This window comes from Bos grunniens, chromosome 3 (genome assembly GCF_055505025.1).
Source record: "Bos grunniens cultivar Pamir isolate PY7600 chromosome 3, Bosgru_T2T1.0, whole genome shotgun sequence".
Lineage (NCBI taxonomy): Eukaryota > Metazoa > Chordata > Mammalia > Artiodactyla > Bovidae > Bos > Bos grunniens.
In genome coordinates this window covers 93,056,854-93,074,187 of record NC_141167.1, presented here as the reverse complement: position 1 = coordinate 93,074,187, position 17,334 = coordinate 93,056,854, and the positions used below count along the sequence as shown (strand labels likewise).

Below are 17,334 nucleotides of genomic sequence, written 5' to 3'. Positions count from 1 at the left end.
ACAGGACATAAAGGAGACTATTTTTGTCTGAAATTGTCAACTAAAGCACAAAGTTGGGGGGAAAAGTGCTAGTAACTTACACTCTAAAGAAAGCAATGTATAATTAGGGCTACCTCCTTCTCTAAGGCTTATTAAAAGGTGGTAGAACAGGACTAACAATCACCAAATATCTCTCTTATTCCCAGTCAATTTATACAAACGGAGGGAAAAGCACACAATTTTGGCTTGGGGGTAAAGATAGATTGAAATACTCCTCCATCAACTCTCAAAGCAAGTAAGGATATAACTCTAAAAAGGAGTTTTCCTTTTTATAGTTGAGTAATTTTCCACTGAGGGGACATATGTATACCTATGGCTGATTCATGTTTATGTCTGGCAGAAACCATCACAATATTGTAAAGTAATTATTCTCTAGTTAAACTTTTTTTTTTTTTTAAAGAAGCCTTATAATGACTAATGGTGCCTTCTAGAAGGGGAGACTGGCATCTCATTCCCTAGGTGGATATAAACCTAGTAAGAAGACTTAGTTATCTGTCTTTATGTCTACCTGAACAAGTAAAAAGAAATCAGAGTAAGACAGATGGCAGAGAGGAGGAGAGGGAAGTCAGAAGTAGAGCATTATACACCACCATTTAGCACTGAAAGGTTGAAAGAATTCCCCATGGATTAAGTGGACATGTTGAAGATAGCTAGATATGAGCCACCTTGCTAGTGGTACCTGCTTCACAAGGACACTGCAAACTAAAAGACTCCAGCAACAAGACGATGAGGAGTAAACACCAAAGGCAGGTAACTGAGGTGATACTGGAAAATTCAAGTCAAAATTAGAGCTTGTCTATCAGGGACCTATGCACTGGTAAAAGCCAGAAAGTGATAAAATTTGCCCAAGATGTCATTAAGATGTGTACAGTGATAGAATACAACAATTAAACTATTTCACACTGGTGTAACAAATAACCAAAACTTTCAAGACAAAGGTTATTATACCTATGTGTTTGATACCAGATATATGGTATATGATACCAGAGACTTTTTTATTTAAAAAAAAGAAAAGACAACTTTCTTAGAAATTTTAGCAACAAACCTTTGGTAATGGTGTAGATAAGATATTTTTGGCAGGTGTACGCAAATAGTCTCTTTTATCTTTTGAAGATCTGCTCTGATTAGCTGATGGGAAGCTTCGAGATACATTTTGTGAAAGAGGTACTTTAGAATCAAGTTGCCAATAATTAGTTTCAGGTGTTTCCAATAAAGATGTCTGTGTTTTCTATTGAACAACAAAAATGAAAGAAGTCATCATTAAGTGTCATTTTAACTGAAGTGCAGCAACTTGTAAAAATAACACTGAAATAAACTAGAATTTACACTCAAGTGTAGTATTGAGTAGAAAACTTTGAATAAATTACACCTATCTTCTTTATGACTTTATTTTTCTTATTTAAAGATGGAAATGGTTTTTTCTCCCTTTGTCCTCACAGTGCTGCTATAAAAATAAATAATAATCTCAACTCTCTATTTGACCAAAAGTTGGAAAGTCTCCAAAGACAATTCTCTAGTCCTGGTGGAAAAAAAAAATCTTAATTTGTGATTCATTCCAATAACCCTACAGCCCAAAGGCATCTCTTTCATGTTTTCATAAGTCCTGTTTCATCTATAAAAATATCAGCCCTTTTCTATCTATCTACTAGTTTCATTCACCTTCAGAAAAAAAAAGGGGGAGAGAGGAAAAATTATGAAAGTAAAAACCTAGAGAAATTTTCAGGGCAAGATAAAGGAGCTGATTATGAGGCACAAAATACTATGTATAAAATAAATAAGCTGTAAGGATATACTGTACAGCACAGAGAGTATACCCAATATTTTATAATAACTACAAGTGGAGTATAACCTTTAAAAATTGTGAATCACTATGTTGTATAACTGAAATTTATATTTAATAATACTGTAAGTAAACTATACCTCAATTTAAAAATAAAAAAAATTTTAAAGGAGATAAATGGGGTAATTTGCAGGTTTCTTGCCAAGTTCATAATACTTTTTCACACAAAAAATTAATTTTGGTATCATTTTTTCAGAGATGCATTTTACACCAGTTCAGTTCAGTTCAGTCACTCAGTCATGTCTGACTCTTTGCGACTCCATGAACTGCAGCATGCCAGGCCTCCCTGTCCATCACCAACTCCTGGAGTTCATTCAGACTCATGTCCATTGAGATGGTGATGCCATCAGCCATCTCATCCTCTGTCATCCCCTTCTCCTCCTGCCCCCAATCCCTCCCAGCATCAGAGTCTTTTCCAACGAGTCAACTCTTCGCATCAGGTGGCCAAAGTATTGGAGTTTCAGCTTTAGCATCAGTCCTTCCAAAGAACACCCAGGACTGACCTCCTTTAGAATGGACTGGTTGGATCTCCTTGCAGTCCAAGGGACTCTCAAGAGTCTTCTCCAACACCACAGTTTCAAAGCATCAATTCTTTGGTGCTCAGCTTTCTTCAGAGTTCAACTCTCACATCCATACATGACCACTGGAAAAACCATAGCCTTGACTAGACGGACCTTTGTTGGCAAAGTAATGTTTCTGCTTTTTAATTTGCAGTCTAGGTTGGTCATAACTTTCCTTCCAAGGAGTAAGCGTCTTTTAATTTCATGGCTGCAATCACCATCTGCAGTGATTTTGGAGCCCAGAAAAATACAGTCTGACAGTTTCTCCATCTATTTGCCATGAAGTGATGGGACCAGATGCCATGATCTTCGTTTTCTGAATGTTGAGTTTTAAGTCAACTTTTTCACTCTCCTCTTTCACTTTCATCAAGAGGCTTTTTAGTTCCTCTTCACTTTCTGCCATAGGGTGGTGTCATCTGCATATCTGAGGTTATTGATATTTCTCCCGGCAATCTTGATTCCAGCTTGTGCTTCTTCCAGCCCAGCGTTTCTCAGGATGTACTCTGCTATAAGTTAAATAAGCAGGATGACAATATACAGCCTCAACGTACTTCTTTTCCTATTTGGAACTAGTCTGTTGTTCCATATCCAGTTCTAACTGTTGCTTCCTGACCTGCATATAGGTTTCTCAAGAGGCAGGTCAGGTGGTCTGGTATTCCCATCTCTTGAAGAATTTTCCACAGTTTATTGTGATCCACACAGTCAAAGACTTTGGCATAGTCAATAAAGGAGAAATAGATGCTTTTCTGGAACTCTCTTGCTTTTTCGATGATCCAGCAGATGTTGGCAATTTTATCTCTGGGCAAATTTTACATACTTTTCCATAAATATTTCTATAACATAGCTGATAACACAATTTTGATTAAAGAAAACTTGTTCTGCTCTCTGGACTTACCAGGAATCATCCTCAGAATCTCCAAAATTTAACTGCTTTCATGGACAAATTTTCTTCACCCAAAAGGACTGAGAATGGCAACTATACCACCTTGTGGTCATATCTGGGAATCTAACATTTCCCTAGTAGCTTGGTAGACAAAGAAAATGCACCAGCATTCTAGACTACTGAAATAACCCTCTTTGTAATACCTCATGAAGATGTATTACTCTCCTACAAGTTACATTCTTTTCTATTACCTTTCCAGTGATGCATATATACAGAACATTCATGCTTTTCTCTGTAATACTTTTTAAACAAATACTTATTCAGCATGTCCTATGTGCCAAGCACAATTTCAAATGCTTCACAAATACTATCTCATTTAATCTTCATAACAACTTTTGAGAAAGTTGTTTTATAGATAAGACTGAAGTATGAAGAAGTAACATACCCAAACTCAGAAATTTTTGATTGATAAACCTAACAATTATCATATATAAGGTTTGTAATACTTCAATATTGTTGGAATAAAGCATAGCACACAAAAGCCTATTTAAATCTTTTCATTTATCATTTTCTCATTATTTGCAATATATATATATCCAGACCCCCAGATAAACTATAGGGAATTAACTAATCTATTTGATAATGTATACAGAGAATAGATATATATTACTAGGATTATACAGGAATCAAAACAAATCTGCAAGAATATCTGATATATATTTTCACAATATGAACATATTCTATATTTAGAAGTACTGGAGTTTAACCAATGTATTATCTTCATCAGACACTTTGCTTAGTCTGTATGTAAGTGAAGTCACTCAGTTGTGTCTGACTCTTTGCAACCCCATGGACTGTAGCCTACTAGGCTCCTTTGTCCATGGGATTGTCCAGGCAAGAGTACTGGAGTGGATTGCCATTTCCTTCTCCAGGGGATCTTTCCAACCCAGGGGTTTAACCCGGGTCTCCCTCATTGCAGACAGGTGCTTTACTGTCTGAGCCACCAGGGAAGCCCAGTCTGTATCTAATCCTCCCAGCTAATTCTAATATGACAATAATTTCTCCATATATAATGTTTTCGTGTCTGTTATATGTGTCTGGACACATGGAGCACTTAATATTCATTTACAGGTACAATAATTCTTTTTTTCTTCTCTTCGAACACTCACTTCAGTCGTGTCCAACTCTTTGTGACTACAGACTGTAGCCTGCCAGGCTCCTCTGTCTATAGGATTCTCTAGGCAAGAATATTGGAGTGGGTTACCATGCCCTCTTCCAGGTATCTTCCTGACACAGGGATTAGACCCGTATCTCTTGCCATTTCCTGCACTGGCAGGTGGGTTGTTTACCACTAGCGACACCTGGGAAGCCCTTCTTTGAACACAAACGTATCAAAATTAAAGCACCATCTATACCTTAACAACTGAACTGTTCTCAACAACTCTGTTTTCTTCAGTTTACAGTCAGAGCAACTTCTGTGGAGACTTAGGAGACTACATCACTATATATAAAGAATATTTACTCACTTTAACTAAAATTTGCAAGAACACTCTTCTGTAATAATCCTATATTACCAAATATATTGAAGCTGAATATTACCTCCCTTTTTCATACTTGATGCTTCCTTTCATGTGCAGGGAACATTCCTAACCTCTCTCTGCTTCCTTAGGGGAAGATCAATGGCTTAACAGGATTGCTGAATATGGAAGGATTAATTGTGGACATATAATTCAACCTCTTCCTTATTTCTCCCCTTGGGTAACCAAAGAAGCACACATTCTCCTCTACGCCATGTATCTTAAAAGAGCAGGTCATTCAAGTGGGTAGACTTGTCCTAATCCAGCTCTATCTATGACAAGAGTAGATAAACTTGTTTAATTTGGGATTTCAGGATTAAGAAATCCTGTTTTCTTCAAATATAAGCCACATTATCCAATATTGTTTATCAATAATAAAGATGAAGGACTGATGTTGAAGCTGAAACTCCGATACTTTGGCCACCTGATGCGAAGAGCTGACTCATTTGAAAAGACCCTGATGCTGGGAAAGACTAAGGGCAGGATGAGAAGGGGACAACAGAGGATGAGATGGTTGGATGGCATCACTGACTCAATGGACATGGGTTTGGGTAGACTCCGGGAGATGGTGACGGACAGGGAGGCCTGGAGTGCTGTGGTTCATGGGGTCGCAAAGAGTCAGACACGACTGAGCAACTGAACTGAACTGAACTGAAAAGATACTATTTTGATTTTCACTACCTTTCTAAACTGGTTCAGATTTAAGAAGCAAGATGTGATTTGTTTAGCCCTCTCAAAAACTCAAAATTAGACATAATCTAAACATGAGCTTTAAAATTTTTAAATGAAATGTTTTCCCTCTAACATTGGAAATTTCTCAAGAAACACAAATGTACCTAATTTAATACTATAATAAAATTTTTAAAAGATTAAAATCTTCTCTAAATTTCCAAATGACAGATGCTTTGAAATGTTTTAGCTAATGCTTTTGGATTAATAAAGAAACAATTTTGGAAATGAAATTGTGTGATATATATTATTTTAAAAAAATTTTGGTGTATAGTTGATTTATAACATTGTGTTAGTTTCAGGTGTATAGCAAAGTGAATCTGTTATATGTATGCATACGCATATATCCAATCTTGTTTAGATTCTTTTCCCATATAGGCCATTACAGTAGAAGTCCCTGAGCTATACAGGAGGTCCTTAGTAGTTATCTATTTTATACATAATTGTGTGTATATCGGAGAAGGCAATGGCAACCCACTCCAGTACTCTTGCCTGGAAAATCCCATGGGCGGAGCAGCCTGGTAGGCTGCAGTCCATGGGGTCGCAAAGAGTCAGACACAACTGAGCGACTTCACTTTCACTTTTCACTTTCATGCATTGGAGAAGGAAGTGGCAACCCACTTGAGTGTTCTTGCCTGAAGAATCCCAGGGATGGGGCAGCCTGGTGGGCTGCCGTCTATGGGGTCGCACAGAGTCGGACACAACTGAAGTGACTTAGCAGTAGCAGTAGGAGCAGTGTGTATATATCAATTCCAATCTTCCAATTTATCCCTTCCCAGCCTCTTACTCCCTGGTAATCATAAATCTAATTTCTACATCTGTAACTCTATTTTTGTTTTGTAGATAAGCTCATTTATAGCCTTTTTTTTAGATTCCACATAGAAGTGACCATATGTATAGTTCCTTCTCTGACTTCATTCAGTATGCAATCTCTAGGTCCATTGCTGCAAATGGTATTATTTTGTTCTTTTCTATGGCTGAGTACTATTCCATTTTATGTTGGTACCATATCTTTTGTGTGATATATTTTTGATGTTATTTTCCAATTTATGATAAAAATTTACTAAATAGATGTTAGAAAACAAAATGGTTATAAAGAAATTTATGAGAATTATATAAAACTCTTACCTTGTCTTTTTTTCCTTTGAGAGTAACTGTGTTTTCTTTCATCTCTCTTTTGAGTTCTTCCTATTAAAAATGAATATCAAGTACATACAATGTAGTCAATACTATTATAAAAATTAATTTTCCTATTATCAAATCTTTCCTAAGAAATACTAATAAAGAATCCTGCCTTCTAAATCTTAAAAAACAATGAAAAGAAAAAAATTATTTCCTTTCTACAGAAGTATGTTATTTGATTTCGATTATCTTTTTTAAAAAATTCTGATCTGTCTCTGGCAGGTACCTGTGGACTCTTGAGTAAGTCCTTTAAGACACCAAATCTCAGCTTTTTCATTTGTAAAATGAAGTGCATGGATCATCTTATAAAGTAAGGGATATACACAATTAACTAGCTATAAAGAGCTGCAAAGAGATTCAAAATATTATGAACCTTTAGAGGCAGAATATACTTATTCTCTGTGTATTAAGAAAAGCAATTCAGTTGAACACTGAATAATAAATTTTCAACATGAGATGAACAGGGATGAGGAATAAAAAGAAAGTTACAAAAAAGGTACAAAATAGTTATAAAATAATACATCATTTCTCTAGTACTCCAGGAAATAATATATTCTGTTGGAGATTAGTGTATGTACATTCAGTAGGGGAAAAAAGGAAAAATTAACCCTGGCCTAGAAAAAATAATATGTACAATGCCTTTAATATGAGAGTCATCTGGAAAACAGAATGGTTACAGCCTCAAGTAGCCTTACAAGTGTCAGAGAAGGAAAAGTTTCAATGCACATGTACAACTTTAGGCAAACCTGCCTTGGCTGTCCATGATGCCAATGACAATATCTGTACTCACTGAACGTCTTATGTACACAATGCTATCTCTCCTAAAATGTTGCTCTTAACCAGACAATACACTTCACCATGAAAGAAGCTGGCAATAAGCTGATATAACATGTAGTCACTGTTCTTATTATATATCCTATAAACTGGCAATAATTGATCTTCAGTTATCACAATTGACATCTACTCTGTGGGTATGAAATGCAGTCTTCTAGGATAAAGTATATCCTCTAAACTAGCTAAATTACACTGACTCTCAGAATACACATCTCAGCTTCTAGAGGACAGAATGGAGAAAGCACCTTCCTAAACTGTACTTTCTCTGACTCTTGACTTCTGCAGGTCTGGACATCTTAGTACAGTCTGTTCTAATACAACATGTGTTTCCAATGTATGGATTAGCTCATACCCAAAAGTGTTTCTCTGGTAATGTCTAACTGATCATGAGTTCCCTAAACTAATGGGCAGTCCACTAAGGTCCATATTTAATGAGTAACTAAAAAATGTCTGTAATATGGACTGGCAAAGAAAGGATTGACTTGAGGTACAGGAGTAGAGTATGACAGCCTTGTGCTCACCTTTCAGACCTGAATAAATTTATAAACCTAGAACCCTCTAAATTAAAAGATGGATTTTGCAATAATATCAGAAATACATACTGAATTTTGGTAATTGGATATTGACTATCAGCTAACACCAACTCTTATAACCCAAAATGTTACTATTTTTTCACTCACTAGCTTGAGCGCAGGTGTTCTGGGGTCACATGATAAATACATTTAATCTAACTCCACCTCACGGTGAGCCCATGGAACCATAAACCTATTCTGTGATAATTTCTTTAGATCCTGAGTATACAGTTGAATAGATAAACTCAGTAAATGGCATAATCACCATATTAGTTCTGAATACACAGTGAGATTTTTTACATTTAGAAGGACCAACTGGAAGATTTGAAAACTCTCTTTCCATATCAAGGATATAGACAAATATATAAAATACCACATCTCACTAGGCAGAGAGTAAGGTACCATCAAGAGATGAAAGACACAGGAAAGGTGATTTAGCACAGTCTCACAAAGTCAACATATTTTAAGTAGAAGCTAAGACTATCATCCAGTAACAATTTCTTCATATTGATTGGTATGTAAAAGAGGTCAAAATCAGAATTGGCATATCATGAAAGCCAAAGTGTTAGCCGCTTAGTCATATCTGACTCTTTGCAATCCCATGGACTATAGCCCACCAGACTCCTCTGTCCACAGAATTCTCTAAGCAAGCACACAGGAGTGGACTGCCATTTCCTACTCCAGGGGATCTTCCCAACCCAGGGATAGAACCTGCGTCTCCTGAATTTTAGGCAGATTCTTTACCATCTGAGCCACCAGGGAATATTGGCTTATTGACTAGGATCAAAATTGAAAACTAAGAAAAAGTTTCACATAAAACATGAGTTCAACTTAAATACTGGAAATGTGCTTTTATCGGGCTTCTCTGGTGGCTCAACAGTAATCTGCCTGCAATGCAGGAGACCACAGTTTAATCCCTGGGTCAGGAAGATCCCCTGGAGAAGGGAATGGCTACCCACTCCAATATTCTTGCCTGGAGAATTTCATGGACAGAGGAGCCTGGTGAGCTACAGTCCATGAGGTCACAAAGAGTCAGATTAATCTTGATAATATAAAATAATAAAACATAAAAATTATATATATAAAAGAATAGGCAGTAGGAGAAAGTGTTCAATATATTGTTTAAAAACATAAAGATAACCAGTAAAATGTCTCTGCTGCCTTCAAATTATGGTGCTGGAGAAGAGTCCTGAAAGTCCCTTGACAGCAAGGAGATCAAACCCTTCAATCTTAAAGGAAATCAACCCTGAATACTCATTGGAAGGATTGATGGTGAAGCTGAAGCTCCAGTATTTTGGTCGTCTGATGCGAAGAACTGATTCATTGGAAAAGACCCTGATGCTGGGAAAGATTAAGGGTAGAAGGAGAAGAGGGCATCAGAGGATGAGATGGCTGGATGGTATCGCCAATGCAATGGACATGAACTTGGGCAAACTCCAGGAAATGGTGAGGGACAGGGAGGTCTGGCATGCTGCAGTCCGTGGGGTCACAAAGAGTGGGACATGACTAGGTGACTGAACAACAACAACCAGTAAAATAATTAAAAAGACTATATACACCTCCCAAATCAACCAAAGATAAACACACACATAAAACTCAACAAAAAAAACAAATAATTTTAAAATGGGCAAAAGATGTGAACAGACAGTTCTCCAAAGAGGATATACAAATGGCCAACAAGCTTATGAAAAGATGTCCAACATCTCTAATTATATGGGAAATGCAAATCAAAAGTGCAATGAGCTAACATTTCACATTCATTAGGATGATCACTATCAAAGTAACAGAAAATAAGCGTTGGCAAGGATGCAGAGAAACTGGAATCCTTGCCCATTATTAGTAGGAATGAAAAATGGTACAGTTGCTATGGAAAACTGTATGGTGGTTCCTCAAAAAATTAATATTAAAATTACTATATGATCCAAGAATCCCGCTTTTGGGATATATATCCAAAAGAATTCAAAGCAGGATCTCCAAGAGATATCTGCATACCTCTGTTCATTAAGACATTAATGACAATAGCCAAGAAGTAAAAGCAGCCCTAATTTTCATCACAGATGAATGAATAAAGAATATGTGGCATATACACACAATGGAATATTAGGCAGCCTTAAAAAAGTAATGAGAGAGACAGAGGGAAGAAGAAAGAGAGACAGAGAGAGAGAGAGAGGGGAAGGAAGGAAGGACAAGATGATTGTATGGTATCACCAACTCAATGGACATGAGTTTGAGCAAGCTCCAAGAGACGGTGAAGGACAGGAAAACCTGGTGTTTTGCAGTCTATGGGGTTGCAAAAAGTTGGACACCACCCTACGACTGAACAAAAGAAGGAAATTTTGTCACATGCTACAACATGGATGAATCTTAAAGACATTATGCTAACTGAAGTAATCCAGTTACAGAAAGACAAATAATGAATGGTAATTAAAATCATAGAAACAGAGAAAAAAGGTGGTTATAAGGTAGGGTTTAATGGATTTAGACTTTCAGTTTTACAAGTTAAAAAGTTCTAGAGATCTACTGTACAACAATATCTATATGCTTAAAGCTACTAATCTATACACTTAAAACATGTTAAGATGTATATAAGTGTACTGATACATATTTTTACCATGAATTTACAAACAAAACTACAACCATTCTATCTTATAAATATCAATATAAAGTATTAAATAAAAATATAGCAAACAGAAAGTAGCATCATATTAAAAATACTTCATGATCAACTGGAGTTCATTCTAAAAATGCAAGAATAAGTTCAAAATATATATCATATCAATAAATACTATCAGGAAAACTAAGCAGTTAAAGAGACTTCTCATATTAAAGACTCCATTAAGGTTAATAAGAAATAGACAAAAACATATAAAACAACAAAGTATAAAAAGAAAAGATCACAACAGGAATATTGGGCAAAGCTGACTTCAAAGCAAAAAGGGCAAAGATAAAAGATAACAGTTTCCAAGGAGCAATTAATCAGTACAAACTTTTACACAATAAGTAGTATTCATCAAAACACATAAAGTAAAATTGGTTAAAAACTCAAGAGGAAGAGAAACAAAACAGTAATAAACCCTTAATGCATTCTTTCAGTTTACAATTTATCAAAAATTAAAAATATATAACAAAGTAGATGTCAAAAAAATAATTGATACAGTAGATCAAACTTCTTTGTAAGGAAGAGTAAATCCAGATTATAAAATCTTCCTCTCTCTAAACTAACAAAAAAACACAAAAGGAAAGAGGAAAGGAAAGTGGTTAAGAACGGGCAAAAATGAATTCAACGACAGAAACATGCCATATCAGGCCATAGTCTTCCAATTCTAGTTAAGGTTCATTAGGAAAGACACAGTACTGTCTGATTTGTGCTGTGCTGATCAGAGTACTGGGCTGATTTGACTCAATGTGGCTCCTAACCTAATTATTACTTAGATATTAGTGGGATTAGTGAAAGTGAATACATATAATAATGAGAATAATTGTCACTAATATACCTGGATTTGATAAGAAGAAATCTGAGGGGATACGTAGGCAGTTCAGGAAAAAGAAGCCTAGGAAATGGAGGAAAAATCACTAAATTTTATCACTTTAGTCTCTCTCATCTGGACAAAAAAGCACAACCACCATACCAATAAAGAACTAATTATCTGTGCCAATAAGTAAAACATAAGAGACAAAGAAAAAATCTAAAAAGGAAGAAAAGATTCCCCTGAAGGAGCAGAAAACAAAAAATAAGAGATTCATTGAAAAACCATGTAAATTTTGTCCTTATCCATGTGGCTGCCTGCCACCACTCTATAAGTAGGGTATACCAAATCATGATATTTTTGTCTTTTTCCTCATAAAATTTGGTGAGTGAGGAAATATAGCTTTGAAGAGAGACTGGAAAAATGGCAAAAATGAATAACTATAGCTTAACCTGTCAGAAAGACATATGGGCTCCAAGGCTTCACACGGAGTTGGTTATAACATGTGAAGCCTAAGGACAAAACATTCACCAAAAAATAACCACAGACCAATCTTTGATATGAATATAGATATAAAAAAATCCTCAACAAAAAATACTAGCAAAGCAAATCTCGCTGAATATAAAGAAGGCTATATGTCATGACAAACTAGGATTTCTCCTAAGACTTGAAGTTGAATCTAATCAAAATTATAGACTTTATACTTACAATTGATACCATCAAGAAACTGAAAAGACAATTCAAAAAATGGGAGAAAATATTTAAAAATCTTATATTAGATAAGAGATTTATATGTAGAATACATAAAGAACTCCTAAAACTCAATATTAAAAAATAAGTAGGAGGTGGTCCTAAGATGATGGAGGAATAGGACAGGGAGACCACTTTCTCCTCCACAAATTCATCAAAAGAACATTTGAACGCTGAGTAAATTCCACAAAACAACTTCTGAATGCCAGCAGAGGACATCAGGCACCCAGAAAAGCAGCCCATTGTCTTTGAAAGGAGGTAGGAAAAAATATAAAAGATAAAAAGAGAGACAAAAGAGGTAGGGATGGAGATCTGTCCCGGGAAGGGAGTCTTAAAAAAGAGAGAAGTTTCCGAACACCAGGAAACACTCTCACTGGCAAGTCTGTGGCGAGCCTTGGAACCTCAGAGAGCAATATAACCAAGAGGAAAAATAAATAATTAAAACACACAGATTACGTGCCCAACGGTAACTCCCAGTGGAGAAGCAGCCCAGACACCCGCATCCGCCACTAGCAAGCGGCTGGGGCAGGGAGGCGCCTGCTGCACTGCTTAGAGTAAGGACCAGGCCAGAACGCCCTGAGGGCAATCTGAGGGACCTAACGTGAAGTAGCAAACCAGACTGTGGGATAGCTACCCTGAGAAAAGCCCCTAAGACACTGCCAGGCCTGTTCACAGAACAAAGGACTGAGCAGAGTTAGCCAGCTGCAGACCAGTCCATCCCCCGCCAGAGACAGGCAGGCAAGGGCAGCCAGAGCCGGAAGGGGGCAATCGTGGCCCCAGAGAGACATCATCTACCAAACTGCAAGTAGGCTTTGTTGCTAACCAAGACTTCCCGGGATTCTGTACAGTTGATATCCAGGGTGTGCCAGCTATACACCCAGAAAACCAGGCAGCAGGGACGGAGGAGGCGATAAGTCAAGCGACCCCGCTCACCAAACACCTGGTCACCTGAGCTGCTCGGACCTGGGAAGGGCACAAAATGCAGGCCCAACAGAGTCAGCACCTTTGTGGAGTACCTGAGTACCTGAACCTGAGCGGCTTAGACCTGGGAGGTGCATACAACCCAGAGCCGGCCTCAGACAGTTCCCAGCAGAGCAACCTAGAGCCTAAGCAGTATAGACTGGGAAAGCACACACCGGGAGCAGGGGCAAACCCAGTGTGGCTTAGACACTGCGAGGACACACCAGGGTTATTTGTTTGCAGCGTCCCTCCCTCCCCATAGCACATCTGAACAAGTGAGCTTAAAAAAGTGACCATCACCGCCCCCTTGTGTCAGGTAGAAATTAGACACTGAAGAGACCAGCAAACAAGAAGCTAAAACGGAGGGAACCGCCTTGGAAGTGACAGGTGCAATAGATTAAAACCCTATAGTTAGCACCCAACCACATAGGAAGGGGCCTATAGATCTTGAGAAGTATAAGCCGGATCAAGGAACTATCTGAAAACGAACTGACCCCACACTGTCCACAACAACATCAGAGAAAGTCCTAGATATATATTTACTATTATCATTCTTTAAATTAAAAAAATTTTTTTAAGTCCTCTCTCTTTTAATTTTCATTTTTATAACCTACTACTACTTTGCAAAAAAAAAGACCCTATTTTTTAAAGCAAACTTCATATATATATTTTTTTTATAATTTTTGTGACTTTTTTCCTTTAATATTGTATTTTTGGGAATCCAACCTCTAGATTTTTAATCTTTAATTTTTGGTATTTGTTACCAATTTTGTACCTTTAAGAACCCAATCTTCAGTACCCATTTTTACTTGGGAGCGAGATTACTGGCTTGACTGCTCTCTCCCCCTTTGGACTCTCCTTTTTCTCCACCAGGTTGCCTCTATCTCCTCCCTCACCCTTCTCTTCTCTACCCAACTCTGTGAATCTCTTTGTGTGTTCTGGGCTGTGGAGAACACAGGGAACTGATTACTGGCTGGATCTGTCTCTCTCCTTTCGATTCCCCCCTTTATCCTCCTTGCCACCTCTGTCTCCTTCCTCCCTCTTCTCTGTGTAACTCCGTGAACATCTCTGAGGGGTCCAGACTGTGAAGAGCACATAGGGAAGTGATTAATGGCTAGCTTGCTCTCTCCTCTTTGGATTCCCCTTCTTCTCCTTCTGGTCACCTCTATCTCCCTCCTCTTTCTTCTCTTCTCCATGTAACTCTGTGAACCTCTCTGGGTGTCCCTCACTGAGGAGAAACTTTTCATCTTTAACCTACATGTTTTATCATCGGTGCTGTATAGATGGAGAAGTCTGAGGCTACTGTAAGAATAAGACTGAAAACCAGAGGCAGGAGGCTTAAGTTCAAATCCTGAAAACACCAGAGAACTCCTAACTCCAGGGAACATTAATCGACAGGAGCTCATCAAACGTCTCCATACCTACACTGAAACCAAGCACCACCCAAGGGCCAACAAGTTCCAGAGCAAGACATACCATGCAAATTATCCAGAAACACAGGAACATAGCCCTGAGCTTCAATATACAGGTTGCCCAAAGTCACTCCAAACCCACTGACATCTCAAAACTCATTACTGGACACTTCACTGTACTCCAGAGAGAAGAAATCCAGGTCCACCCACCAGAACATCGACACAAGCTTCCCTAACCAGGAAACCTTGACAAGCCACCCGTCCAACCCCACCCACAGTGAGGAAACTCCACAATAAAGAGAACTCCACAAACTGCCAGAATACAGAAAGGCCACCCCAAACACAGCAATATAAACAAGATGAAGAGGCAGAGGAATACCCAACAGGTAAAGGAACAGGATAAATGCCCACCAAACCAAACAAACGAGGAAGAGATAGGGAATCTACCTGATAAAGAATTCCAAATAATGATAGTGAAAATGATCTAAAATCTTGAAAACAAAATGGAGTTACAGATAAATAGCCTGGAGATAAGGATTGAGAACATGCAAGAAAGGTTTAACAAGGACCTAGAAGAAATAAAAAAGAGTCAATATATAATGAATAATGCAATAAATGAGATCAAGAACACTCTGGAGGGAACCAACAGTAGAATAATGGAGGCAGAAGATAGGATACATAAGGTGGAAGATAGAATGGTAGAAATAAATGAATCAGAGAGGAAAAAAGAAAAACGAATTAAAAGAAATGAGGACAATCTCAGAGACCTCCAGGACAATGTTAAACGCCCCAACATTCGAATCATAGGAGTCTCAGAAGAAGAAGACAAAAAGAAAGACCATGAGAAAATACTTGAGGAGATAATAGTTGAAAACTTCCCTAAAATGGGGAAGGAAATAATCACCCAAGTCCAAGAAACCCAGAGAGTCCCAAACAGGATAAACCCAAGGCAAGACACCCCAAGACACATATTAATCAAATTAACAAAGATCAAACACAAAGAACAAATATTAAATGCAGCAAGGGAAAAACAACAAATAACACACAATGGGATTCCCATAAGGAAAACAGCTGATCTTTCAACAGAAACTCTTCAGGCCAGGAGAGAATGGCAGGACATACTTAAAAGTGATGAAAGAAAATAACCTACAGCCCAGATTACTGTACCCAGCAAGGATCTCATTCAAATATGAAGGAGAAATCAAAAGCTTTACAGACAAGCAAAAGCTGAGAGAATTCAGCACCACCAAACCAGCTCTCCAACAAATGCTAAAGGATATTCTCTAGACAGGAGACACAAAAACGGTGTATAAGCTCGAACCCAAAATAATAAAGTAAATGGCAATGGGATCATACTTATCAATAATTACCATAAATGTAAATGGGTTGAATTCCCCAACCAAAAGACAAAGACTGGCTGAATGGATACAAAAACAAGACCCCTATATATGTTCTCTACAAGAAACCCACCTTGAAACCAGGGACACATACAGACTGAAAGTGAAGGGCTGGAAAAAGATATTCCATGCAAATAAAGCCCAAAGGTAGCAGGAGTAGCAATACTCATATCAGATAAAATAGACTTTAAAACAAAGGCTGTGAAAAGAGACAAAGACGGTCACTACATAATGATCAAAGGATCAATCCAAGAAGAAGATATAACAATTATAAATATATATGCACCCAACATAGGAGCAACGCAATATGTAAGGCAAATGCTAACAAGTATGAAAGGGGAAATTAACAAGAACACAATAATAGTGGGAGACTTTAATACTCCACTCACATCTATGGATAGATCAACTAAACAGAAAATTAACAAGAAAACACAAACTTTAAATGATACAATAGACCAGTTAGGCCTAATTCATATCTATAGGACATTTCACCGCAAAACAATGAATTTCACCTTTTTTCTCAAGCACACACTGAACCTTCTCCAGGATAGATCATATCCTGGGCCATAAATCTAGCCTTGGTAAATTCAAAAAAATTGAAATCATTCTAATCATCTTTTCTGACCATAATGCAGTAAGATTAGATCTCAATTACAGGAGAAAAACTATTAAAAATTCCAACATATGGAGGCTGAACAACATGCTGCTGAATAACCAACAAATCACAGAAGAAATCTAAAAAGAAATCAAAATATGCATAAAAATGAATGAAAATTAAAACACAACAACCCAAAATTTGTGGGACACTGTAAAAGCAGTGCAAAGGGGAAGGTTTATAGCAATACAGGCATACCTCAAGAAACAAGAAAAAAGTCAAATAAATAAACTAACTGTACACCTAAAGCAACTAGAAAAGGAAGAAATGAAGAACCTCAGGGTTAGTAGAAGGAAAGAAATCTTAAAAATTAGGGCAGAAATAAATGCAAAAGAAATAAGAGACTATAGCAAAAATCAACAAAGCCAAAAGCTGGTTCTTTGAGAGGATAAATAAAATTGACAAACCACTAGCCAGACTCATCAAGAAACAAAGAGAGAAAAATCAAATCAATAAAATTAGAAATGAAAATGGAGA

At 37.3% G+C, this 17,334-nt stretch overlaps 1 protein-coding gene and 1 long non-coding RNA gene across 21 annotated transcripts in view; one reads left to right on the top strand and one right to left on the bottom strand.

The window, feature by feature from the left end:
* Nucleotides 1-5,861, top strand: part of LOC147376121 (uncharacterized) — a 49,756-nt gene extending 43,895 nt beyond the window's left edge. For both annotated transcript variants that reach the window (XR_015160765.1, XR_015160764.1), the window contains one exon: nucleotides 4,992-5,861. This is a non-coding gene — a long non-coding RNA (uncharacterized LOC147376121). The remainder of the gene's footprint in view (nucleotides 1-4,991) is intronic.
* The window catches only part of SYCP1 (synaptonemal complex protein 1), a 144,782-nt gene that overhangs the window by 8,104 nt on the left and 119,344 nt on the right, over nucleotides 1-17,334 (bottom strand). For 18 of the 19 annotated variants that reach the window (XM_086392007.1, XM_086392019.1, XM_086392021.1 and 15 more), the window contains 2 exons: nucleotides 6,757-6,816; nucleotides 1,085-1,267 (listed from right to left, as the gene is read on the bottom strand). In XM_086392007.1, the coding sequence (XP_086248133.1) occupies nucleotides 1,085-1,267; nucleotides 6,757-6,816 (243 nt within the window). The remainder of the gene's footprint in view (nucleotides 1-1,084; nucleotides 1,268-6,756; nucleotides 6,817-17,334) is intronic. The other variant, XM_086392024.1, reaches the window with a different exon arrangement.